The sequence below is a fragment of the Electrona antarctica genome (genome assembly GCF_951216825.1).
Source record: "Electrona antarctica genome assembly, chromosome: 6".
Classification (NCBI taxonomy): domain Eukaryota; kingdom Metazoa; phylum Chordata; class Actinopteri; order Myctophiformes; family Myctophidae; genus Electrona; species Electrona antarctica.
Genome location: NC_136811.1, coordinates 52,074,456 through 52,101,264, shown reverse-complemented (window position 1 = coordinate 52,101,264; position 26,809 = coordinate 52,074,456). Strand labels below are relative to the sequence as shown.

At 46.5% G+C, this 26,809-nt stretch overlaps 4 protein-coding genes across 4 annotated transcripts in view; all 4 read right to left on the bottom strand.

Moving 5' to 3' along the window:
• The window catches only part of LOC306925145 (scavenger receptor cysteine-rich domain-containing group B protein-like), a gene marked incomplete at its 3' end in the record, with an annotated part of 797,673 nt that overhangs the window by 681,905 nt on the left and 88,959 nt on the right, over nucleotides 1-26,809 (bottom strand). The gene's annotated exons all lie outside the window — the stretch shown is intronic.
• Nucleotides 6,713-7,933, bottom strand: LOC306925139 (kelch domain-containing protein 3-like; the record flags this gene model as incomplete). Its single annotated transcript, XM_079503821.1, has 1 exon — nucleotides 6,713-7,933. One exon carries the CDS (start codon nucleotides 7,931-7,933, stop codon nucleotides 6,713-6,715), a length of 1,221 nt encoding a protein of 406 aa, XP_079359947.1.
• On the bottom strand, nucleotides 11,353-12,552 carry LOC306925138 (kelch domain-containing protein 3-like; the record flags this gene model as incomplete). The annotated part of the gene is made up of 1 exon (XM_079503820.1): nucleotides 11,353-12,552. The coding sequence occupies one exon, from the start codon at nucleotides 12,550-12,552 to the stop codon at nucleotides 11,353-11,355; it is 1,200 nt and encodes a 399-aa protein (XP_079359946.1).
• LOC306925137 (kelch domain-containing protein 3-like) lies at nucleotides 16,135-17,977 on the bottom strand (the record flags this gene model as incomplete). Its single annotated transcript, XM_079503819.1, has 2 exons — nucleotides 16,135-16,157; nucleotides 16,759-17,977. The coding sequence occupies 2 exons, from the start codon at nucleotides 17,975-17,977 to the stop codon at nucleotides 16,135-16,137; spliced, it is 1,242 nt and encodes a 413-aa protein (XP_079359945.1).

The following is a 26,809-nucleotide window of genomic DNA, read 5'->3' as shown; positions in this document are numbered from 1 at the left end:
TGTTTAAAGTCATTTCATGCAATGAAATAGGACTTTTCTGTTTGGATGTAGGGGCTGTCAAGTAGTTTTTTGCCACTCAGTAGGCATTCCCACATAACTTCCTGGTATGATGATGATGTCACGCGCATACCCTCTATTGTCTACAGGTACCAGTATCAAGTGAAAATCATTGGTATCACTTTTTTCTATTGACCTTTTTTAAGCTTGGCCGGCTGCTCCCCGTAGCCATCTGGGACACGATCTTGAAAATGACGGCTTTCTGGGGAGTATATTTAGCATGCCTCATACTACCAGAACCCATTGAAAAACATTTTTTTATAAAGGTTTGGCGGTTAAGTGATATTTTATCATTCGTACAGGTTGATGGTATTACGAATGCCATCCACACTGCAGTGCTCTGCAGTGGAGGGTGGTTCCAGAAGATGTAACAATAGGAACCGCACATGAGTCAGAGGCATTTAAAGTGGAGTGGAGGGTGGTGCAGAAGCATGTAACAATAGGAACCGCACATGAGTCAGAGGCATTTCAAGAATGTCAGTGACAAAGTGTCGTGGCATGAATTATGGGCTGATGTGTTATTAAGATACAGGTGTGGAGGACAGGTTCCCATACCTGTGGAGGACAGGTTCCCAGACCTGTCGGTGTTTACAGAACAACCACCCATCCGTTCATCATTCCTAGCTTCGAATGGCCGAACCCTATAGGAGGACATGCTTCCATTGTGCAAACATCAATCATCGGCACTTTTTGCATGGTTATTAAGGTAATTATACATGAGATATACAATGGAAAATGCTGCATTTAAAGCACCTTTGTCCAAAATGCTTTACTGTGCATTGCATTTGTCCTTTCATGCTGTGTGCGAATGCCCACACGCACATCCGTGTGTAATTATGTAATTTCAGCCTCTCTCTCTCTCCCACACACATGCATGCACGCACACACGCACGCACGCACGCACACACGCACACACACACACACACTGATGGCAGAGGCAACCATGCAAGGCAGGCACCAACCTGCCCATCGCCCACCCGGAGCACTTACGAGGCGAATGTCTTGTTGAAGAACACTTCAGCAAGAATATTATTTTTGAGGCACAATCTAGAAGCTCAGTTGCAATGCAACACATTGTGAACTTATATAGATTGGCTATGTTCGCTATTTGGGATGAAGTGATTTCTTGACACCCTCTAGTCTTAGTTCATTAAATCATATGTTGAGGGGGCTCTACAGAAAGCACCCCCCCCCTCAGCTTCCTCGCCTCTTAACAGCTGCAACCCACGATTTCCGCAGCCCTTGCTAGGCTACCCACTCTGGCGGAGAAGTGCCCACTGAGTGCCCTTGTAAGTGCTGTATATCCTTACAGCACTTACAAACCATCCCAGTTTGTATATCCGTACAAACTGGGATGGTTCTTTGTCCAGCAGACAATACCTTACACCTGCTTGGTAATTACTTAGTAGTACTCACACTATCTAATTATTTGGACAATTTCCTAAGAGACTGAGAGAGTATTTGATTTCCTAGAAGGATCCACGTAGCCTACTGACTAAAATTGCTTTCCTCGTAATGGTATCATTACCAGAGTGGTGTAAGAGTGGTGTAAGAGTGGTGACATCCTCGTTGGCTCCAATGGACCAATTTCTTCCCTGCAGTAGAGACGCGGGCGCCTACAATTTCACTCGAGACAGCGCTACCGTTCGCGTTGAGTAAAAAACGATCTGATTGGACCAAAACTGTACACCCACTCCTGAAGCGTATTATTGGAATGCCGTTGAGCCACGACGGGGATGTAAACAAAATGGATTTGATCTCATCCGCTTGTCACTAAAAACATACACAATGGACGTGTTTGAGGGAGACACTTTAGAAGACACTTTAGAAGAAGTGTCTGGGACTTCTCGTATGCGAGGCTGCAGCTGGGTGCATGATGCATCTCAAACAGCGTGGAGACTTGTTTACAAACGAAACCTTGCACGATGTCACCGCGAGAGTTGGGGACACCGTACTGCTTCAGTAACTTTATAAATCTATCTTAAAAGAAGAAGATAAAACCGCATGAGTTTTCCTGATGTGATTGATAACCTGTCAGAATCAGCTTTTGTTGCGTTTGTTTATGTGCTAAAAGAGTGACTTTGAGAGCTGTTTCCCCGTTACAATGGAAGTCAATGGGCTGGTATTTTTATTTATTAAATTGCTAATAAACAACACAACGGAGCAAAATAACTCATGGAATGGACCCAACCACTAAAAAAGTGGTCTTACCCTTTAAGGTGGTTTGACCGACCAATCCAATGGAGTTAGAAGGTTTAGTCAGTAGCACTTTTTAATAAATCATTGGCTCAATATTTGTAAAACCCACACACAGATGTAAAGGGTCTTCAATAGCTCAGATTTATTAAAAAACTATTTAAAAACAAAAGTCGAGATCATTGTTTTCTGGCCGACAGCAACGATATCTATGAGGCAGTTGTGGGTATGCTCTTTGTTTAGACAAATCCATGGAGCAGTGCCCTGTAGGCCAGGTGTAGGCCAGGTGTAGGCCAGGTGTAGGCAATCAGTGCTGCGATGTAAAGCTGCGCCTAATGCTACGCCGCAGCTATACGGAGGGCACCCGTGGATTTGTCTATACTGGGACAGGCAGTGTCCTCATCCACTCCCAATCATTTTGAGGGCCTTCTTTTGGCCCTCAGCCAGGCCAAGATGAGCACTCATTCGGATGAGTGAGGCGTATTCCATGACATGTGCGGTCTTGTATCTTGTAGACAAGAGTTTCATGCTCTGACTGTATGTTTAACATTAACCCCAGGCCCAACCTTAACCTCGACGGCACCCTATAACCTCCCCCCCCCCCCCCCCCCGACAACTCTACGCTGCCCTGGACTGTCACCTCTCCAGCCGGATCACATTCACCCAGCAGGAGAGGAGACGGAACAATAGCGAGGGTAGATCGTGTGTTCGGGGCGTTACAGAACGTGCTGTGGTTCCACTCCACTGGGTCTACTCTGTACTGGACTCGGGGAGAGACACATGGAGAGAATAAGGAGGCCATGGTGCAGGTGAATCAGAGGTTTTCCTGCTTCGATCCCCAGCTAGTGCCTTTGAGCAAGACACCCAAGATGAACCCCATGCTCGCAATGAGCAGGTTGGTGTTGGTGCCTGTATGGCTGCCGTCTGTGTGTGAATGCGGGAGAATAAATGATTGTGTAGCACAGTAGTTCCCAAACTTTTTCATGTCAAGGACCCCCAAATGTATTAGCCCGCGGACCCCCATTTGAAAAATATTATATGCCAGGGACCCCCCATTAGAGAAGAATTAGCTATAGCAGTGATTCTCAACCATTTTAATTTCAAGGACCCCCAGTTTGACATGCATTAGTCTACGGACCCCCATTTAATGGCATTTTTTTATCCCTAATTGATATTGTAAAATCAATGTTAATTTAACTCTGAGAGTGTATAAATGGAACTTATTGGTTCCATTTGTACATAAATAGCAGAGCCCACCGGTGGTGCTGGGGTGGTGGTGGGAAAAAACATCACATACAACCAGGGACCATATGCAGAGGAAGGCAGGAAGAGCATGCAGACTGGTGAGCTTAAGTAGCCCGCCCAATTGGTCAGCTGACTGCCGCATCGGCGAATGACGTGAGGGACTTGCACACACTTGTACACCCACATAGTAATGCAGCATGTTAACCCCTTGAGTATAGTATGCGCCTTTGAGCATGGCATGAACCCCCTCGAGTATGTCTGACTGAACTGACTCCGCAAGCTACGTCTCATTTCTTGTTATTGGTTTGAATTGATTAGGACCTGCCAAAGTAATCACCTATTATTGTTTGACAGGAAGAAATTAAGATCAGACTTTTAGGGACTTTTGATATGGGAAAATACACGCACATGAATTGTTTTCAAGACGTTTGGAATCTATCGTTAACAGATATTATGCTCTAAAAGTGTGGAAAAAACATATTTTTAATTTCAGCAGCTGAAATAGTAAACGCACCTGGTCACTTTACACCACTGCTTATAGCCCTTCTAACTTGGCTGCAGAACATTATTGGCCTTCACGTTTGAGACTTGAGATTAATTAGACTTAATTAGAGCTGGGTGTGACGACACACACCTGTTGTCCATGGATTGAATAAATCTACCAAGGACGAGACAGATGACACCCCGGTATCTGGATCGAGTTCTCTCCATTTCCACGTAGCATCCATCAAGCTGCGCCTGCCATGCCTTTTAGATGGAGCCATATAATAACATAAGACAGCCAAATGGAAATAAATTAGCCGATCAATGAGATTATAAAAGCTGTCGTGACAGAGAGAGAGAGAGAGTGTGTGTGTGTGTGTGTGTGTGTGTGTGTGTGTGTGTGTGTGTGTGTGTGTGTGTGTGTGTGTGTGTTTATCATGTGTGTGTCCACGCAAAACTGTTGCGCGTCACTTCAAGTTCAGAGACTAATTAGTTTGACTCGGGTCAGGTGTGAGTGCATAAATCAGCCCTCACCCATCCTACAACTATATGTGATAAATAATAGTGTGTTTTGCAATTAGCACTTACGAAACATTCATTTCCCCAAAAGAAAGGTATTTTATGTGACTTAATGTCCATTAGTCTTCAGTTTTAGGTCCGGTCCAATATACCACCCCTATTATCAATGTTGCCTCATTGGCTACATAATAGCTGATACCGATGTCATCAAAAAAGGTCAAGTAATGTCAGAGATATCGGCCAAACCGATGTCAGTCAGGCTTTACATAATAAAGTGCCGATGCTTGAGTGCCAAGCAGGAAGTCATAGGGTATCATTGCCTCCCTGGTTTGACCCCTGACCTCCCAGGGCCTTACGCCACTGTTATGAACTGTATTATTCATACAGCCAAGAGACATGTAACCCACCACAAACTGTCAGCTATACTTCTCCACTGGCGTGCCTGTATAGAGGGTCGCAGTTCCGCCCCCTTTCATGGCGACGCCAGGTCCAGGAAATGAATCACAATGCATTTTTCCCATAGACATTTCAAAAAGTATTTATTTAAAGACCTTTTAAGCGTCGTACGAAGCCAACTGGAGTCGTGACAAATCATGACAACACACACAATATTTTGGACCAAACAAATAATTACATAGAAGAAAAACAACAAAAAAAGTGTTGTAACCTGCCGTTTTTTTCTACTTTCTAATTCTTTGTTTGGCCCGAAAATTTGTGTTTGTTGTCATGATTTGTCATGTCATGACAAGAGTTGGCTTTGTCCGCGGCGTAAACGTCTACTTTCTGAAATGTCTATGAGGAAAATGAACGGAGAATCATTTCCTGGGCCCTGGTAGGGGGCGGGACTGCGACGCTCTATACGGCCACAATAATAGAGCTGGGGACTTGGCGGTGGGATAGACTGGTGGCTATTTACCCCCATAGTCCACCACTTATTGTTTCATTTGATTTATGTTTGTTTTGGGTTTATTTGGTTTAGTTAGTCTTGTCATTTTGTTTATGTTGGAGGGTGGACTGTAAAGACTTACAACAGACTGCAGACGATACGCCTCTCTGTGTAACTTATAGTTATATGAATATATGTCCTTTTAACCTTCCACTTTTTTGAGTGGTGTAAACCACTCCTACAACTGGCTTTGTTAGTCTGTCTGTCACTCTGTCTGTCTGTCTGTGCTCAAAAAATGAGCATTGGTTGCTACGGTCACCCAGTTCACACAGGTGTGATTTCATTACATCAGACATTACGTCAGACCACAGCTGATCAGTCTATATAAGACCTTACACCACTCAGTTCACACGGGTGTGATTTTTTTAAAACAACACTTGGTCTCGCTCTGCAGGAATTGGTGTTTGGGCGCTCCGTTTTGGACCGGGTGACGGCCGCCCCGTGGCAGAGGTATCTGTTAGACTATAGGTACTGTTTGGGAAAAGCGAACTGTATGTGGGTCGAGGATTTGGGGTTTTGTAACTTGTACTGTATCAGTGGACGTGTGAGAACCTTTTGGTCGCCCTAACAAGCTCCCCAGTTTCCGCTCCAGGACCAGGGTTGTGTCCCACTCATTTGGTCATAAGTCTTTATATTCTCTCTAATGGCTACGGAGGCTGAGCTACAAGAGCTCAGGGACCTGGTAGCACAGCTAAAAGCAGATATGGTACTTCATTGAGACAGGAGCGGATAGATGTGCAGCCTGGTAGTAGTACCGTCTCCTCTGAGGTGTCAGTTCCACCCTCCTCGGTGCCCTCTTCGGGTGGGGTCAGTGCTATGGCTCCAGAGAGAGCCTAGATGTGAGTGATTTCTCCCTGTCTGACTTCCTCATTGCCACCTGACTTGTAAAGCATGGTGTGCATGTGAAGCCACAGTGTAATGGATATTGTTTGCATAGCACACCTCAACCGAATGGTAGAAATGGCTCAATCAAGTTGAGTTCATTTTCATTGACTTAAAGTGTGCTCTACCAATTGGTCGATTAAACGGTTAAAGGGATATCACAACAAATGACAAAATATAGAAGAAAATTAGTAAGGTTAAACAAAAAGTAGTCTTTACAAAATTAAATGATGAAAAGAAAGAAACCTCCCACCCAAAATGTTTTCAAATTGGCCTCATGGTGGCACTATAACGCCTGTTGCGCAAACTATTTATTTGCGCAACCCTGGATAGGCAACCCGGTCTGGTGGATATCTTCCCTCTGAGGAACGCCCCTGTCTAGTTTTATTCTGTTGCTGGTGGTCTGTACCTCCTTCGGCTAAGAGTACTTTTCTTAGCGGCTTCATTTTTCTCGGCGGCTTTCTTTTTCTCAGTTGGCCTGGTGTGTACCTTTCCTGACATGGCCTCCAGTTCCCACCTGATGTTGTGAGGGAGTCCAGGCTCCTCCAGACCGCGCTGAATCGCCGTCAGCTTGCATAGCGTCTTAAGACTAGGACTCAAGTCTAAGACGTACAGGTCATCGTGGACCGGGTCAAATCCCTGGTATCCCCCAAAGAGGACGACGCGATCTCCCACCATGCAACAGCACATCCAGTTATCGCTCGGACCTTTCCCCTTGCAGCGAACCTCCATCCAGGAGAACGTCTCCGTGTTGAACTTCCAGAGGTGTCTGGGCTTTTTCCGCCTCTTGCTGCCGAACACGTACAGCTCTCCGTTCCAGGTGAACGCCGAGTGGTACAGCCTCTGTGCTTGCGGACGCAGCCTCGTGGAGGAATGGTTCAGCCAGCGGAGGGTCTCCGTGTCGAACACCCTGACGTAATTGTGGAAGCTCCACTCCTCCTCCTCGGCCGCCACCCCTTCCCCGCCGAACACGAACATCTTGGTCCCGATGACGTTGGCGGAGTGGTACGCCGAGGGCGGCGGCGGCTGGCCCCCCGTGGGGACGATCGCGGACCAGACCATGGTCCTGGTGTCCAGCTTGTGAAGGTCGTTGGCGCATGTGTACACGTATTCGTCATAAACGCCATGGTACACACGGGATCGTACAACACCCAGGCTGAAGCCCCCGCCGAGGGTGTACCCGCCGTGGAGGTACATGACCCTCCCAAGGGAACAGGCCACACCATAAGACCGGGGCATTGGGACGGTCCCAGACACCCAGGGCTTGGACCAGTGGTGAGTGCGCACGTTGAACGCGTACGGCTTGCTCTTGCAGATGTTTCCCCTGTCGGAGAATCCCCCGCAAACGTAGACCGTGTCCTCTATCAGCACGGCAGTGTGGCCGGCGCGCCAGGACGGAACACACTGCGGACGTTGCCCCTTCCGGTCGGACACCGGGGGCAACGCGGTCCAGCGCAACGTGACCGTGTTGAAGACGTTGACGGGGATCTGGTCCCCGGCGAACGTGGAGCCCCCGAACGCGTAGATATTGTGCCTCACGGCGACCGCCGCAGGCTTGTCCTCTCCCTTGGGCGCCCCCTTCAGGTGCACTGTCCAGTGCGGCATGTCGCAGAACTCTAAGGTGGATCACAGCGGATCGCAGGGAATCTGTAAAGGAGTGGAGCGCTACCGTGAGCCAACCCTTTAGAATGGTACAGCGGCAACAAATGTCAGGCGACGTCTGGCCAATCCGTGAAGTCGATGGGTTGGTTTGACCAGTGGCGTTAAGTCATCGATTCTTACGTTTTTGAGGGGCACTAGCCTCCCCCTCCCCATGCCCAGCTTTTTGTGTGCATGTGTACCCCATATTGATGATTCGATTGGCTGAGGGCGTAAAAAGTGAGGATAAAAAGCGAGGACACCAAAAGTGATTTGCCCGGAATGTGATGATGTATGATGATGATGTATGATTTATTTTACATTTATGAATATAGGTAAACCTTTAAATTATAACATAACAAATAAGAGGTAGGGGTATGGGCCTACCTAACGTAAATGGTAAATGGTGATTTATATAGCGCCTTTATCCAAGGCGCTTTACATAGATTGTGCATTACATTCACCCATTCATACACCGATTGCAGCGGAAGCCATGCAAGGTACCAACCAGCACATCGGGAGCAATTTGGGGTTCAGTGTCTTGCCCAAGGACACTTCGACATGTAGACAGGAGGAGCCGGGATTCGAAACGCCGACCCATGGATCATTGGACGACCTGCTCTACCTCCTGAGCCACAGTCGCCCCCGTTAGCCTCGGTCCCAGCCTTACTCATCTGCAAAGACAAAAGCCTGGTCACAACCTAAGGCAGAGACGCTATCGGCGGAAGTGTCGGCCCGGAACATCCGTCAGATGTATTTCCCCGGGATACAATATTTGTCCGACCAATCACAACACTTATTTCATTCACGGACAATGTAAACTGATTTGTAAAGCATCAACGTAATTTCCTTGAGCGGTACTTCCGCCCAAATCCCGCAACTTCCACCCAAAATAAAATGATAGCGACTACAGCGTAGGTCTTGCCCAGCGTGACCTAATGTATATTTGGTGTTAATCTAACTTTTGTTGAATGTCTGTGATTATTGGCTAGTACCGGAACATCCCATAAGCCAGAGGGACAGAACTGGTCTTAACATGCCGCCCACCACCAGGTGGCTCCACTCAGGAGCCAGTGCCAGCATAACGCACGGAAATGAAGTGGACCCGCTTGTTGAACCGGAAGTGATGACCTTCCATTTCATAGCTTCACTCCGGGCCGTCATAACCATCTGAGTCCATCATTTATTCTGACCCCTCCCCGATTTTACGCTTTTCTTAGCGGATTTCACAGCAAAACACTGCCAACACAGCAAAACACATGCAGCCACGGTACATGGCTTATTTTTTTGGAGGGGATAATCCCCCCACCTCATGAAACTGAGGGGGTCGATCCCCCCGACCCCCCGCCCTATCTGCGCGCCTGGCAAGGAGGGAACCTCATGGTGACGACCTCCACTTCCTGCAGTGTCTTTCAGAACATTTGTAAGAGAGCACTTTAAATCGAGCTCTGTAAAAGTAGAGTCCTAATTTGTGTTCTACTGCTTATATTGGTTCAGCGGCACAAATGACTCACAAAGTTTGCTGAATCTACACAGTCATATCTGGCCAGTCAACGAGGCCGATGGCTGTTAGCGAATCGATCGACTGCCCAGTCACGGTCCAGGTATCTTATCTTCTGTTCTACACAGCAGACAGTCCAGGTCCAGGTATCTTATCTTCTGTTCTACACAGCAGACAGTCCAGGTCCAGGTATCTTATCTTCTGTTCTACACAGCAGACAGTCCAGGTCCAGGTATCTTATCTTCTGTTCTACACAGCAGACAGTCCAGGTCCAGGTATCTTATCTTCTGTTCTACACAGCAGACAGTCCAGGTCCAGGTATCTTATCTTCTGTTCTACACAGCAGACAGTCCAGGTCCAGGTATCTTATCTTCTGTTCTACACAGCAGACAGTCCGGGTCCAGGTATCTTATCTTCTGTTCTACACAGCAGACAGTCCGGGTCCAGGTATCTTATCTTCTGTTCTACACAGCAGACAGTCCGGATCAGCAGCGTTGACCGCTAATCTTCAAGCAGATGATTTGTCTCCCCCCAAAGGGAACATGGCGGACAATATTTATACAGTTCACTTATCATTTCTTATCAGTTCAACCCCGTAGTCATAGCAACGTACCATGACTCCGGTTTACAATAGTTTACAATAGTTAACCACAGCGGCCCCCACAGGCCAGGAGGGTATTAATCGATGACGATCTTCCTCATCAATGAAGACAGATGGAGACAGGGAGTCGGAGCGGGATGCAGTACGCAGATTAGACACACCAACGGACCAACATGCGGAAACGACGGTCGGACATGCGATCGAACAGGGTTAGGTTAGGGTTTGAGGTATAGGTTGTCGGTCTAATGACAGTCCGACCAATAGTATGTCTAAACTAAAGCCTGTACCCGTCTGAGTTCTACCTCCGACCCAGAGGCTGCACAACAACCTTCTTATCAAACGTTGTGTTATTGCATCCGGTGGGCAGAGGCAGGGGCCAGATGGTGGATGAAACCATAACAGAGCCATCGTTATCAGAAATGGCTGCTGTGGCCTCCCCCTGGCTGCTATATGGCCTCCCCCTGGCCAGCCAGGAACTGGCTGTAATAACGTGTTCCTTCCATAAACGCTACGTCCAACCGGGGAAACTCCCCCCTGTCAGGTGAAAAGAAACGGCCTGTACGCTCATACACTGAAGGAAGCATGAGATCAGTGCTGCCCTCCGCAGGTTGACGGAGGAAGTGTAGCGCCCAGAGGATTACATTAGAAATTGAAACCGGGTGGAAAATAATGGGTTGCAAAAATCATGGGATAAAAATGTAAAGGAAAAAAATGGCTGCTATGAGAGCACAGAGTTTCAGCTATGGATGGAACATGAGGAATTATTTATGAACAGATCATAATTTTGTTTGAGGAGCACTAGCCCATCCTGTGTCCAGCTTTGAGGGTTTGTGTAAACACAAGCATTGTGTTAACACAAACGACGCAGGTGAGGACGCAAATTGTGATTGGCCGGAATGAGATGATATATGATGATAAGAGCTTTTTTTAAGGGGTGCACAAAAAATTACAAAATATAGAAGAAAATGAGTTTGTTAAACAAAAAGTAGTCTTCAAAAAATTAAATGATGAAAAGGAAGAAACCTCCCACCCAAAATGTCAAATTGGCCTCATGGTGGCACTATTACAGGCACCTTCACATGTTGAGGGGGCCTCAGCTTGCCTTCAAAAGTGCTTTTCACTTATACCCATAGGGGGCGCCACAAACTGGAAGTTTCCCCGCCTGGCGCGCAAGCTATTTATTCGTGTCTGACGGCTGCAGCCCACAATTGACACAACCTTGGATAGGCAACCCGGCCTGGTAAGGAACGCCCCTGTCTAGTTTTATTCCGTTGCTGGCGGTAGTCAGTACCTCCAATGGCTAAGAGTACTTTTCTTAGCGGCTTCATTCTTCTCAGTGGCTTCCTTTTTCTCAGCGTCTTCCATGTTTTCAGTTGGCCTGGTGTGTTCCTTTCCTGTCATGGCCTCCAGTTCCCACCTGATGTTGTGCGGGAGTCCAGACTCTTCCAGACCGCACTTAATCAGCGCCAGCTTGCATAGCGTCTTAAGACTAGGACTCAAGTCTAAGACGTACAGGTCATCCTGGACTGGGTCAAATTTCTGGTATCCCCCAAAGAGGACGACGCGATCTCCCACCATGCAACAGCACATCCAGTTATTGCTCGGACCTCTCCCCTTGCAGCGAACCTTCTTCCAGGAGAACGTCTCCGGGTCGAACTTCCAGAGGTGTCTGGGCTTTTTCCGTCTCTTGTTGCCGAACACGTACAGCTCTCCGTTCCAGGTGAACGCAGAGTGGTACAGCCTCTGTGCTTGCGGACGCAGCCTCGTGGAGGAATGGTTCAGCCAGCGGCAGGTCTCCATGTCGAACACCCTGACATAGTTGTGTAAGCTCTCGTCCTCGTACTCGTCCAACGCCCCTTCCCCGCCGAACACAAACATCTTGGTCCCGATGACGTTGGCGGAGTGGTACGCCGAGGGCGGCGGCGGCTGGCCCCCCGCGGGGACGATCGCGGACCAGACCATGGTCCTGGTGTCCAGCTTGTGGAGGTCGTTGGCGTAAGTGAACACGCTATCGGCATAAACGTCATGGTACACCTCGGATCGTACACGTAGGGTGTACCCACCGTGGAGGTACATGACCCTCCCGAGGGCGCAGGCCGCGCCGTAAGACCGGTCCTTCGGGACGGTCCCGGACACCCGGGGCTGGGACCAGCGGTGAGCGTCCACGTCGAACGCGTACGGCTTGCTCTTGCAGAGGTTTTCCCTGTCGGTGAATCCCCCGCAGATGTAGACCGTGTCCTCTATCAGCACGGCGGTGTGACCGGCGCGCATGGACGGAACGCACCGTGGACGTTTCCCCTTCCGGTCGGTCACCGGGGGCAACACGGTCCAGCGCAACGTGAACGCGTTGAAGATGTTGATGGGGATCTGGTACGCGGTGAACGTGTAGCCTCCGAACGTGTAGATATCTTGCCTGACGGCAACCGCCACAGGCTGGTCGTGTCCCTTGGGCGCCCCCTTCAGGTGCACTGTCCAGTGCGGCATGTCGCAGATTTCTAAGGTGGATCACAACGGATCATGAGGAATCACAGCGGAGCATCACTCTGTAAAGGAGTGGAGAGTTACCGTGAGCCAACACTTTAGAATGGTACTGTGGCAACAAATGTCAGGTGATGTCTGGCCAATCCTTGAAGTCGATGGGTTGGTTTGACCAATGGCGTTAAGTCATCGATTCTTACGTTTTTGAGGGGTGCTAGCCTCCCCCTCCCCATGCCCAGCTTTGTGTGTGCATGTGTACCCCATATCGATTATTCGATTGGCTGAGGGCTTAAAAAGTGAGGATAAAAAGCGAGGACACCAAAAGTGACTTGCCCGGAATGTGATGATGTATGATGATGATGTATGATTTATGTTACATGTATGAATATACAGGTAAACCTTTAAATTATAACGTAACAAATAAGAGGTAGGGGTATGGGCCTACCTAACGTTAGCCTCGGTCCCAGCCTTACTCATCTGCAAAGAGAAAAGCCTGGTCACAACCTAAGGCAGGAAGTGTCGGTCCGGAATATTAGTCCATGGGCCGAATGAGATATCGGTACCACTAAAAGGGACAAGACATATGTGGTATCATTTTGTTCGTCTGACATCCAGGAGTGAGAAAATGTGTGATAGCAGTTTTAGAAGGGCAGCTGAATACCATTTTAGTGGTATACTGTGATTATGCAAAACCACATAATTCATTGTTGTCTAAACTCCAAAATTATTCACTTTTATGCACATTTCTGATGTTTGTACCATGGATGGACATGACCAACATCATAATAAAACAACAGACATGCTGAATTATACTTCTGGTAGTCATACCGGGCAAATACACAATGGCTGCCTCTCTGAAACAGGGTACATCTTAAAACTTATAGAATCATGAGTGATACCTCTTTTTATTTGTTTATGAGGATGTAGAAACCATTTACACATTACTTTGAAGAGTCAGGAACTCTCAAACCCAAGGTTGTACCCCAGCACACAACTCAACTCTCAAACCCATGGTTGTACCCCAGCACACACACACACACACACACACACACACACACACACACACACACACACACACACACACACACACACACACACACACACACACACACACACACACACACACACACACACACACACACACGCTGTATTATGTTACTTCTGGAGATACTGATGTAATGGTTATCTATTTAGCCTTCCAAAAACACATCCCTTATCCTATCTATCAGAAGTGTAGGTACACTAGACCACACGGTTTGTGGACATAGACAAGCTTTGGAGAAAACCTCTGTGATATGGTCACGCTACACCCATTTACAGGATGTGACACCGTGAGTGCCTTTAATTGATGGTCGTGGAAAACTCAATGCACTGAGATTATTGAAGAAAAACCCAGAATTTCAGGAGACATTCAAACAACTTGGCCAGACTTGGGATGTTTCAACAGAGCTCTTTGATCAACCACAGCAGTTCACTTGTAGCTGGAACCTGTCTGGGACCACCTCCAGTGACGTGAACGAGATCCGCTATTCTTTGTGCCAGGAGAAGGGGGGCTGATTCCAGTCAACTCCTACCATGTAGATAATGTCTATTTCTCCATGCCATCCATGCCAATTACCACACTCAAATATGGAGATGCTCTCTGCAGACTCGCACATCTGCACCAGATCCCATACAAAGTGTATGGGAAACAACTGTTGATGGTGGACAGTTAGCAATTCACTGGATGCACACAGCCCCTGCACCAGATGTAGCCCTTGAGTTTTTGGCATGTAAATGTGCACATCTATGCAAGCTTCCTAACTGCAGTTGTCTCAGCAATGGGTTGAAATGTACAGACCTCTGCAAACTCCAGAACTGTACAAACCAAGCACCTGAGGAAGATTCAATGCCTACAGTTGAACAGGACAGTTCTGATGAGGAAGAGGTGCATAATTCAATATGAACTCATTAACTGTTTCTCTAGAACAGTCTGCATACACTGCCAGCATTTTTACTAATCTTTCAAGACCCACAGAATATTTAGATCTATGAATTCAGAAAGGTCTCCGGAATTATTATCATCTGATTAGCTTGGGGTTACGTTTCGGGTGAATTATAAAGAGATCGCAGGTCGATCCGTTAGCCATTTGCTAACTTCCTGTTAACGACCTGGGCTAATCTTTGCCTTAAAATATGGACCTGACTGAAAAGGCCTTGGCAAGGGGAGAACAAAATATATTTGGCAGTAAATGAGACTGATGTAATATTTGTGATTATCGTGATAAAACAAAACGAAAACTACTGAGCTTGTTGTTTATTTGCTACACATTTTTATTTTATTTTATACGTATTATTGAGATCAAGGTCAACATAAAAGTCAAGGCCAAGATATGCCAGTTTTGTTAACATTTTGGATCGAAAATGACCTTGACATTGACCTTCGAATGAACTTGAATTGCTTCAGTCATCTCATAAATCAACTCGGCACCCCAGAAAACCTATACTTTGATAGCAGAATCATCCAAATCGGCCCATTAGTTGCCAAGTTATGCCATTCACTATGTACCAATTTCTTTCATCAGATACCAGATATAAGGGCTGAAAATAAGTAATCAGCTGCCATTTTGTCATTTTTCATATCATTTCATGAACTACAGACATGTAGCAATACAAAAATCATATGCAACCTTTATCCCTTTTAGTGGTACCGATATCCCAAAAATAGGCCTCTAGTCCATGGACTATATCCGTCAGATGTATTTCCCCGAGATACGATATTTGTCCGACCAATCACAACACCTATTTAATTCACGGACAATGAAAACTGATTTGTAGCATCAACGTTATTTCCTTGAGCGGTACTTCCACCCAAATCCCGCAACTTCCGCCCCAAAAACACGATAGCGTCTACAGCGTAGGTCTTGCCCAGCGTGACCTAAAGTATATTTGGTGTTAATCTAACTTGGCTTGTGCCAGTATTATTGAATGTCTGTGATTGGCTAGTACATCCCATAAGCCAGAGCATAGATATATAAGAAAGCTAGAAGGCTCACCCGCACTCTGGCCAATGAAGAGCGACGTTGCTACATGGCGGCCATTTTACCGAGGGGCAGCATAACATTGTGTCTATGGGCATGTACTTTTTAAATAACCATAACTTGCTCAATTTTTCGATTTTCAAACGGTTTTGTTTGTTATAAACGCCAGAGACGTCCGCATACGTATATGCTTTTATAATATATAAAAAACAAAATTAAGCAGATAAGCGTCCTGAATCATAGCCACGTTGACAACGTTTGTAATAAACCAATGTGTAAATCCGTCAAGATCTGAGGGAGTTATGACTATTGGTTTGAGCTGCCATTGAACATACTGTACTGTAGCCCCTCAGCAAGATGGCTGCCGGGTGAACTACGTCAGAGACTCTGCCTTGAGCCATCTAGCCTTTATATATCTATAGGGACAGAACTGGTCTTATAATGCCGCCTCGCCACCAGGTGGCTCCACTCAGGAGCCAGTGCCAGCATAATGCACGGAAATTAGACTCTTTAGAGAGCCGTGAACCCGCTCGTTGAACCTGAAGTGATAACCTTCCATTTCATAGCTTCACTCCGGGCCGTCATAACCATCTGAGGAAAAAAATTGCTGCAATGAGAGCACAGAGTTTCAGCTATGGATGGAACATGAGAAATTATTTATAAACAGATCATAATTTCCTATGTCCAGCTTTGAGGGTTTGTGTAAACACAAGCATTGTGTTAACACAAACGACGAAGGTGAGGACGCAAATTGTGATTGGCCGGAATGAGATGATGTATGATGATAAGAGCTTTTTTTAAGGGGTGCACAAAAAATTACAAAATATAGAAGAAAATGAGTTTGTTAAACAAAAAGTAGTCTTCACAAAATTAAATGATGAAAAGGAAGAAACCTCCCACCCAAAATGTTTTCAAATTGGCCTCATGGTGGCACTATAACAGGCAGCTTCACATGTTGAGGGGGCCTCAGTTTACCTTCAAAAGTGCTTTTCACTTATACCCATGCGCCACAAACTGGAAGTTTCCCCGCCATGGGCCACGCTATTTATTCATGTCTGACGGCTGCAGCCCACAATTGACACAACCTTGGATAGGCAACCCGGCCTGGTGGAGATTTGCCCTCCAAGGAACACCCCTGTCTAGTTATATTCCGTTGCTGGCGTTAATCAGTACCTCCACTGGCTAAGAGTACTTTTCTTAGCGGCTTCATTCTTCTCAGTGGCTTCATTTTTCTCAGAGGCTTCCTTTTTCTCAGTGCCTTCCATCTTTTCAGTTGGCCTGGTGTGTTCCTTTCCTGTCATGGCCTCCAGTTCCCACCTGATATTGTGAGGGAGTCCAGACTCCTCCAGACCGCGCTTAATCACCGCCAGCTTGCATAGCATCTTAAGACTAGGACTCAAGTCTAAGATGTACAGGTCATCGTGGACTGGGTCAAATCCCTGGTATCCCCCAAAGAGGACGAGGCGATCTCCCACCATGCAACAGCACATCCAGTTATCGCTCGGACCTTTCCCCTTGCAGTGAACCTTCTTCCAGGAGAACGTCTCCATGTTGAACTTCCAGAGGTGTCTGGGATTTTTCCGTCTCTTGCTGCCGAACACGTACAGCTCTCGGTTCCAGGTGAACGCCGAGTGGTACAGCCTCTGTGCTTGCGGACGCAGCCTCGTGGAGGAATGGTTCAGCCAGCGGAGGTTCTCCGTGTCGAACACCCTGACATGGTTGTGGAAGCTCTCGTCCTCATCCTCGTCCACCGCCCCTTCCCCGCCGAACACAAACATCTTGGTCCCGATGATGTTGGTGGAGTGGTACGCCGAGGGCGGCGGAGGCTGGCCCCCCGCGGGGACGATCACGGACCAGACCATGGTCCTGGTGTCCAGCTTGTGGAGGTCGCTGGCGTAAGCGTACACGCTATCGTCATAAATGTCAAAGTACACCTCGGATCGTACACCTGGGGCGAAGTACCCGTCGAGGGTGTACCCACCGTGGAGGTACATGACCCTCCCGAGGGCACAGGCCGCACCGTAAGACCGGGCCTTCGGGACGGTCCCAGACACCCGGGGCTGGGACCAGCGGTGAGTGTCCACGTCGAACGCATACGGCTTACTCTTGCAGATGTTCCCCCCGGCGGTGAATCCCCCGCAGACGTAGACCGTGTCCTCTATCAGCACGGCGGTGTGGCCGGCGCGCCAGGACGGAACGCAACGCGGACGTTTCCCCTTCCGGTCGGACACCGGGGGCAACGCGGTCCAATGCAACGTGACCGTGTTGAAGACGTTGACGGGGATCTGGTATGAGTGGTACGCGGCGAATATAGAGCCTCCAAACGTGTAGATCTCGTGCCTGACGGCAACCGCCGCAGGCTGGTCCTGTCCCTTAGGCGCCCCCTTCAGGTGCACTGTCCAGAGCGGCATGTCGCAGGTTCCTAAGGTGGATCACAACAGATCTTGGAGAATCACAGCGGAGCATCACTCTGTAAAGGAGTGGAGAGTTACCGTGAGCCAACACTTTAGAATGGTACCGCGGCAACAAATGTCAGGCGACGCCCGGCCAATCCGTGAAGTCGATGGGGTTGGTTTGACCAATGGCGTTAAGTCATCGATTCTTACGTTTTCGAGGGGCGCTAGCCCACCTCCTATGCCCAGCTTTGTGTGTGCATGTGTACCCCATATCGATGATTTGATTGGCTGAGGGCTTAACAAGTGAGGATAGAAATCACACCTCTAATAAATCGGTATGTTGGTTGGTTGGTAACATACCACCGACATACCCACAGACATACTGACAGCTGATTTGCTCAGACACATAATATGACATTTATGGCATTTAATCTTTGTGTTAAGACAGAATCTACAAACTATAGCTGTTTATAGGAGGGGCTAGCCAGCAGGAAGCTGTCACGCACTTCCTCCTGTTAACAGGAAGCTGTCACGCACTACCTGTTAACGCTTCCTGTTAACAGGCCTGTTACTCTTGCCTGTAACGCTGTTACTCTTGCATGTAATGCTTGCCTGTAACGCCACACACACACACACACACACACACACACACACACACACACACACACACACACACACACACACACACACACACACACACACACACACACACATTTTTTAAACCATTAACTTTTACTTCAAAAGGTTGAATTATGAACTATGAATTATGAACCATGAACTGACTGAAATTATGTGGACTTCAGAACATATCAGACACATATCATATTAAGATCTTACCCCGCATGCCCAAGCACCAGCAGTCTGCTGTCACCCAGGCGGATGTGTGCACGCGACCTCGCCCTTTAGGGTGAAAGGGCGAGGTCGCTCCTCGCCCTCAGGCGTCTTACTGGTTTCGTAGAAGTAAGAAAGGGAAGAAGAAAATGGGCAAGGGCGGAAAGGAGATCAAACAAGAAAAAACTAAATACAAATACAAAATATATCTACAGAGATAAGTTATAAAATACGCATGAGAATAGCAGCAGGTGTATGCTGTGCAATCACACCCGTGTGAAGTGAGGGGCGCTCTTATCATCATATGTCATCTTATACATAAGCCCGGAGCTGAATTAAAACAGTTACACTGTGTTTACATAAGCCAATTTGCTCAGACACATATGAAGTAAATTCTCCTTTCATTGTCAACCGTATTTGATACAAAAAGCCAATTTGCTCAGACACATATGAAGTAAATTCTCCTTTCATTGTCAACCGTATTTGATACAAAAAGCCGATTTGTTCAGACACATAATGACGTAAATTCTCCTTTCATTGTCAACCGTATTTGATACAAAAAGCCGATTTGTTCAGACACATAATGACGTAAATTCTCCTTTCATTGTCAACCGTATTTGATACAAAAAGCCGATTTGTTCAGACACATAATGACGTAAATTCTCCTTTCATTGTCAACCGTATTTGATAAAAAAGCCGATTTGTTCAGACACATAATGACGTAAATTCTCCTTTCATTGTCAACCGTATTTGATACAAAAAGCCGATTTGTTCAGACACATAATGACGTAAATTCTCCTTTCATTGTCAACCGTATTTGATACAAAAAGCCGATTTGTTCAGACACATAATGACGTAAATTCTCCTTTCATTGTCAACCGTATTTGATACAAAAAGCCGATTTGTTCAGACACATAATGACGTAAATTCTCCTTTCATTGTCAACCGTATTTGATACAAAAAGCCGATTTGTTCAGACACATAATGACGTAAATTCTCCTTTCATTGTCAACCGTATTTGATACAAAAAGCCGATTTGTTCAGACACATAATGACGTAAATTCTCCTTTCATTGTCAACCGTATTTGATACAAAAAGCCGATTTGTTCAGACACATAATGACGTAAATTCTCCTTTCATTGTCAACCGTATTTGATACAAAAAGCCGATTTGTTCAGACACATAATGACGTAAATTCTCCTTTCATTGTCAACCGTATTTGATACAAAAAGCCGATTTGTTCAGACACATAATGACGTAAATTCTCCTTTCATTGTCAACCGTATTTGATACAAAAAGCCGATTTGTTCAGACACATAATGACGTAAATTCTCCTTTCATTGTCAACCGTATTTGATACAAAAAGCCGATTTGTTCAGACACATAATGACGTAAATTCTCCTTTCATTGTCAACCGTATTTGATACAAAAAGCCGATTTGTTCAGACACATAATGACGTAAATTCTCCTTTCATTGTCAACCGTATTTGATACAAAAAGCCGATTTGTTCAGACACATAATGACGTAAATTCTCCTTTCATTGTCAACCGTATTTGATACAAAAAGCCGATTTGTTCAGACACATAATGACGTAAATTCTCCTTTCATTGTCAACCGTATTTGATACAAAAAGCCGATTTGTTCAGACACATAATGACGTAAATTCTCCTTTCATTGTCAACCGTATTTGATACAAAAAGCCGATTTGTTCAGACACATAATGACGTAAATTCTCCTTTCATTGTCAACCGTATTTGATACAAAAAGCCGATTTGTTCAGACACATAATGACGTAAATTCTCCTTTCATTGTCAACCGTATTTGATACAAAAAGCCGATTTGTTCAGACACATAATGACGTAAATTCTCCTTTCATTGTCAACCGTATTTGATACAAAAAGCCGATTTGTTCAGACACATAATGACGTAAATTCTCCTTTCATTGTCAACCGTATTTGATACAAAAAGCCGATTTGTTCAGACACATAATGACGTAAATTCTCCTTTCATTGTCAACCGTATTTGATACAAAAAGCCGATTTGTTCAGACACATAATGACGTAAATTCTCCTTTCATTGTCAACCGTATTTGATACAAAAAGCCGATTTGTTCAGACACATAATGACGTAAATTCTCCTTTCATTGTCAACCGTATTTGATACAAAAAGCCGATTTGTTCAGACACATAATGACGTAAATTCTCCTTTCATTGTCAACCGTATTTGATACAAAAAGCCGATTTGTTCAGACACATAATGACGTAAATTCTCCTTTCATTGTCAACCGTATTTGATACAAAAAGCCGATTTGTTCAGACACATAATGACGTAAATTCTCCTTTCATTGTCAACCGTATTTGATACAAAAAGCCGATTTGTTCAGACACATAATGAAGTAAATTCTCCTTTCATTGTCAATGGCAAATGTGACATGTGTTGTGACGAAAAGCTGTAGGAGGGCCTATATTGTTTCTGTATTATTATTTGCTGGCATGTTGTTGATTCTGTCTTTTGTTTTTTGTTTTTGTTTTATGTACGTCTTATCGTCTTTGTAATGTAATGTATGTCAATAATTGAGAAAAATCTAATACAAAACATTGAAAGAGGAGGGGCTATAGCGCCCTAAAAGAAAAACAGGTGACATTGATGAACAAGCTGGTGACAACAGACGGTGAGTCATGGAAGGAATGTCTACATGAATTGGGTGTTTATTATAAAGGTACAGGTGTGGACCACATGTTGCTCTACAGGTTGGTGTTTTACAAGGACAAACATTACAGCATTGCACAATGTGGCTCCTAAGTATATCCATGCTGTCCATGTTTTGTTGACTAAAACTATGTCGAAAATCTTTCCGTCTACCTTTTTTCACGGACGAAAATGAAATGAATGAGCGTCACGCCTGTCACAGACAAAGCAAGTTCAGTCAGGAAACTCAGTGCAGTTGCTGCTGGCCGTTCAATTGGGCCTATTATTATTACTTGCGCAAGCAGAGCGTGCAAGTACTATAGTTTCGCCCGACGATGCGTATGCACCGTCCCAGCAAATGACGTAATGACTACTTGTGCCTGATACGGCAGTGGTGCCAGGCTACATACATGTATACATAGTTATACCCTGACGTCATATGCTGGGACGGTGCATACGCATCAAAAGTAACCACAGTATACCGCTAATCAACTTACAAATTACATATGCATATACATAGAGGCATTTCCTTTAATCCACCCGACACTGATCGAGATATATGTCACCATCGAAGGCATTGGGTCCTTTAATCCGCATCTTTATTACGATATACTTCTATACTTTACGTGCAAAAAGTAGGTACCTAGCAAATAGCTAAACATAATAATTCAATATTTCAATCGTTCTTTCAAAGAGAAGCTGAGATTTGACAGTTTGTAGGCCTACTTGTGTGCAACAAGCAAGTAGGCACTCGACAGAGTGAAGTTCTAGTTATTATTATTATTATTAATGAGTGGTCAGAACAATGTCACGTTACCGGAGAAGAGGTACAGTAGAACTAAATGACAAGTCATTTTATGTTTGCTTACGCTCGGGTGTTATACGTTCTGAAAATAGCAGATCTACAAGCTCACGTACATGTAGATCAGGCTATTTCTGCATGCAACCAAGTGAAAAATCTGGCATTACGAAGCCATCAAGGCCCGCCAAGATACATTTTTGTCGACAAAATCAACTGTAGATTTAGTCGACTAAAACTAGACTAAAACTAAAACATTGCAGATGACTCAAATGTGACTAAAACAAAAAAAAAAAGCGAAATAAAAAAATGTCCTGTCAAAATCAACACTGTTGCTGTCAGGCAGAAACCTCTTATCATCATATTCCCCCCCCCCCTCCATAAATGAACACCTTACTTGATCATACTACATCAGGGGTGGGCAACTGGCGGCCCGGGGGCCACATGCGGCCCCCACCTTCACTTAATGTGGCCCTCAGGTTAATGTCAGAATACTGATATAATATTGGTTTCAGCTGTTACAATTCCACAACATGCAAACATGACCCGCTTTAATTACTTCAGTCTAAATTAGTAGCTCATTGCTCAACACAAGTAGAATTAAAGGCATTTGAAATGACATAAAAATGTTAATTTTCAGGATTCCAATTTGAAAATAGCAAAAATAGCCGATCTACAAGCTCAAAACGCGTCGCAGCGCGACGCGTTTTGAGCTTGTAGATCGGCTATTTTTGCTACGACAGTAATATATGGCCCTAGGGAGTGAGTGTGGAAATATAGTGGCCCTCTCCATCGTCAAAGTTGCCCACCCCTGTACTACATCAAACTAGAGATGTCCCGATAGTATCGGTATCGGCCCTTATTTGGGGCGACTGTGGCTCAGGAGGTAGAGCAGGTCGCCCAATGATCCATGGGTCGGCGGTTCGAATCCCGGCTCCTCCTGTCTACATGTCGAAGTGTCCTTGGGCAAGACACTGAACCCCAAATTGCTCCCGATGTGCTGGTTGGTACCTTGCATGGCTTCCGCCGCAATCGGTGTATGAATGTGTGTGTGAATGGGTGATTGTAATGCACTATGTAAAGCACCTTGGATAAAGGCGCTATATAAATGCACCATTTATATAATGGGTCATATCGCTATCAGCGAATATGCCAGTCTAACCACTGATCCGACACAGGGGTAAGGGGTTGACACTATGGCAGGAAAATAAAATGTTGGGCCATGTGGAGTTTGCTTTGGAGTTGCCCAAACTGCAAGTGCACATATACCGTATGAGTGAGGAGTCTGCTATAAACACAACACGAGATATATGTAAGGGATAATATCTGGCTAGGTGGTCATTGTCGGGAGATAATTATATCCCGACAATGACCACCTAGCCAGATATTATCCCGCTTATTACATGGCTAACTAACATAAATTAATACATTGACCCAAAACACAACAAAAAAAGTATTCCATAAGTTCGCGCTGGCTGCGTCTGCCCAGCTGCAGGGCTGCAGCACTGTCAGAAAACAAGGAAGTGAGTTGATCAAATAGAATCCATTTTCGGGTCCTGCTTCGTCTATTTCTCACTCAAATATTTTCAAAAACATTTTTAAGAGCAATGTTTAGCTGTAAATTACATTGTGTGTCACTAGTGTGTGTGTTTACATGGCTGTTATGTTGGAAACGGCAGTAAATCAAGTGGGGCGCAGCCGCGCAGCTGGTGGTGCTCAGAGGGTTTGATTAGGCAGCGGTCATTATACAGCGGAGCGGTCATTATCATGAGATAACTCACCGCTGAATTAAGCGATTGACCAATCAGAATCAAGCATTCAACCAAGCCATGTAATAAAGCTAGATAGCTATAAACACAACAGGAGATCACAACACTGGTATTGGTATTGATATCGGCTAACACAGACATGTGGTATCGGGATCGGATCGGGAATGAGAAAAGTGTATCGGGACATCAAACACAAAGCATCAAAAGTAGATGTTATTTGCAAACTAAAGTAATCATGACAAAAATGCAACACATTTAATGAACAAAAAAGCTCTTTTTTGTGTGCAATGTGTGGCCATGCATGTGTGGCCCAGGTGGAAGGAGAGGAGAGACAGAGCCATGCATGTGTGGCCCAGGTGGAAGGAGAGGAGAGGAGAGACAGAGCCATGCATGTGTGGCCCAGGTGGAAGGAGAGGAGAGACAGAGCCATGGATGTGTGGCCCAGGTGGAAGGAGAGGGGAGACAGAGCCATGCATGTGTGGCCCAGGTGGAAGGAGAGGAGAGACAGAGCCATGCATGTGTGGCCCAGGTGGAAGGAGAGGAGAGACAGAGCCATGCATGTGTGGCCCAGGTGGAAGGAGAGGAGAGACAGAGCCATGCATGTGTGGCCCAGGTGGAAGGAGAGGAGAGACAGAGCCATGCATGTGTGGCCCAGGTGGAAGGAGAGGAGAGACAGAGCCATGCATGTGTGGCCCAGGTGGAAGGAGAGGAGAGACAGAGCCATGCATGTGTGGCCCAGGTGGAAGGAGAGGAGAGACAGAGCCATGCATGTGTGGCCCAGGTGGAAGGAGAGGAGAGACAGAGCCATGCATGTGTGGCCCAGGTGGAAGGAGAGGAGAGACAGAGCCATGCATGTGTGGCCCAGGTGGAAGGAGAGGAGAGACAGAGCCATGCATGTGTGGCCCAGGTGGAAGGAGAGGAGAGACAGAGCCATGCATGTGTGGCCCAGGTGGAAGGAGAGGAGAGACAGAGCCATGCATGTGTGGCCCAGGTGGAAGGAGAGGAGAGACAGAGCCATGCATGTGTGGCCCAGGTGGAAGGAGAGGAGAGACAGAGCCATGCATGTGTGGCCCAGGTGGAAGGAGAGGAGAGACAGAGCCATGCATGTGTGGCCCAGGTGGAAGGAGAGGAGAGACAGAGCCATGCATGTGTGGCCCAGGTGGAAGGAGAGGAGAGACAGAGCCATGCATGTGTGGCCCAGGTGGAAGGAGAGGAGAGACAGAGCCATGCATGTGTGCTGTGTGGCCCAGGTGGAAGGAGAGGAGAGACATGTGTGGCCCAGGTGGAAGGAGAGGAGAGACATGTGTGGCCCAGGTGGAAGGAGAGGAGAGACATGTGTGGCCCAGGTGGAAGGAGAGGAGAGACATGTGTGGCCCAGGTGGAAGGAGAGGAGAGACATGTGTGGCCCAGGTGGAAGGAGAGGAGAGACATGTGTGGCCCAGGTGGAAGGAGAGGAGAGACATGTGTGGCCCAGGTGGAAGGAGAGGAGAGACATGTGTGGCCCAGGTGGAAGGAGAGGAGAGACATGTGTGGCCCAGGTGGAAGGAGAGGAGAGACATGTGTGGCCCAGGTGGAAGGAGAGGAGAGACATGTGTGGCCCAGGTGGAAGGAGAGGAGAGACATGTGTGGCCCAGGTGGAAGGAGAGGAGATACATGTGTGGCCCAGGTGGAAGGAGAGGAGAGACATGTGTGGCCCAGGTGGAAGGAGAGGACAGACAGAGCCATGCATGTGTGGCCCAGGTGGAAGGAGAGGAGAGGAGAGACAGAGCCATGGATGTGTGCTGTGTGGCCCAGGTGGAAGGAGAGGAGAGACATGTGTGGCCCAGGTGGAAGGAGAGGAGAGACAGAGCCATGCATGTGTGGCCCAGGTGGAAGGAGAGGAGAGACAGAGCTGGGGCAGGTATTTTATACTCTGCGGAGACAGTGGCCAGGTGTCTCCTCTTCCCCATGATTAGCTCTCCAATCAGCACCCTGCAAGACATATAGTCAGGCACACAATCCACAATCCTGGCTAAAGGCCCACCGGGGCCCACCGGGGGACCAACCAAGTGCCACATGCACTTTGGAGCCAAGCTGTTCTATTCTGTTCTATTTGACTGCACTCATATCTTCTATGAAATGCTTACTTGGAAATTATTTTCTAATTTGGGTGAAATTGCCATCTGATTTTATCGCCCTACTGTGGTTTTCCCTCTACTATTGTACTCGTGTCCTATTTAGTTTTCTTATTTCATCGCATCAACTATTATATTGTTGTATTGTTTTGTTAGCACGGTCTTGCATAACATGCCACACATTTCATTTCACCGGTGTTGTACTAATACACCCTCTTCAAACCCTCTTGAGTCTTCACTCTTTTTTTAAAATTGAATTTTTATCCCACAATTTTGCAACCCAGTTTTTTCACCCAGTGCCAATTATCTAATGTAATCCTGGGCACTACACCTCCTCTGCCAACCTGGGGGGGGCAGCATACTGATCTCATGCCACCTTTCTATGCATGAGGAGTCCAAGCTGCTTCTTTTCACCTGACAGGGGGGAATTTCCCCGGCCGGACGTAGCGCGTGGAAGGAACACGTTTTTCCGACCAGTTCCTTTCCCCTCCATCAGGCGCCCCGGCTGGCCAGGGGGAGGTAGTTTAGAGACCAGGATTACTGCATGTTTTTTGTGAGGGTACCTACCCTAGGGGACACGGGGAGAACATGCAAACTCCACACAGAAAGGCCCTTTTGCCAACCCCGCCTCGGGTATGGGCACTG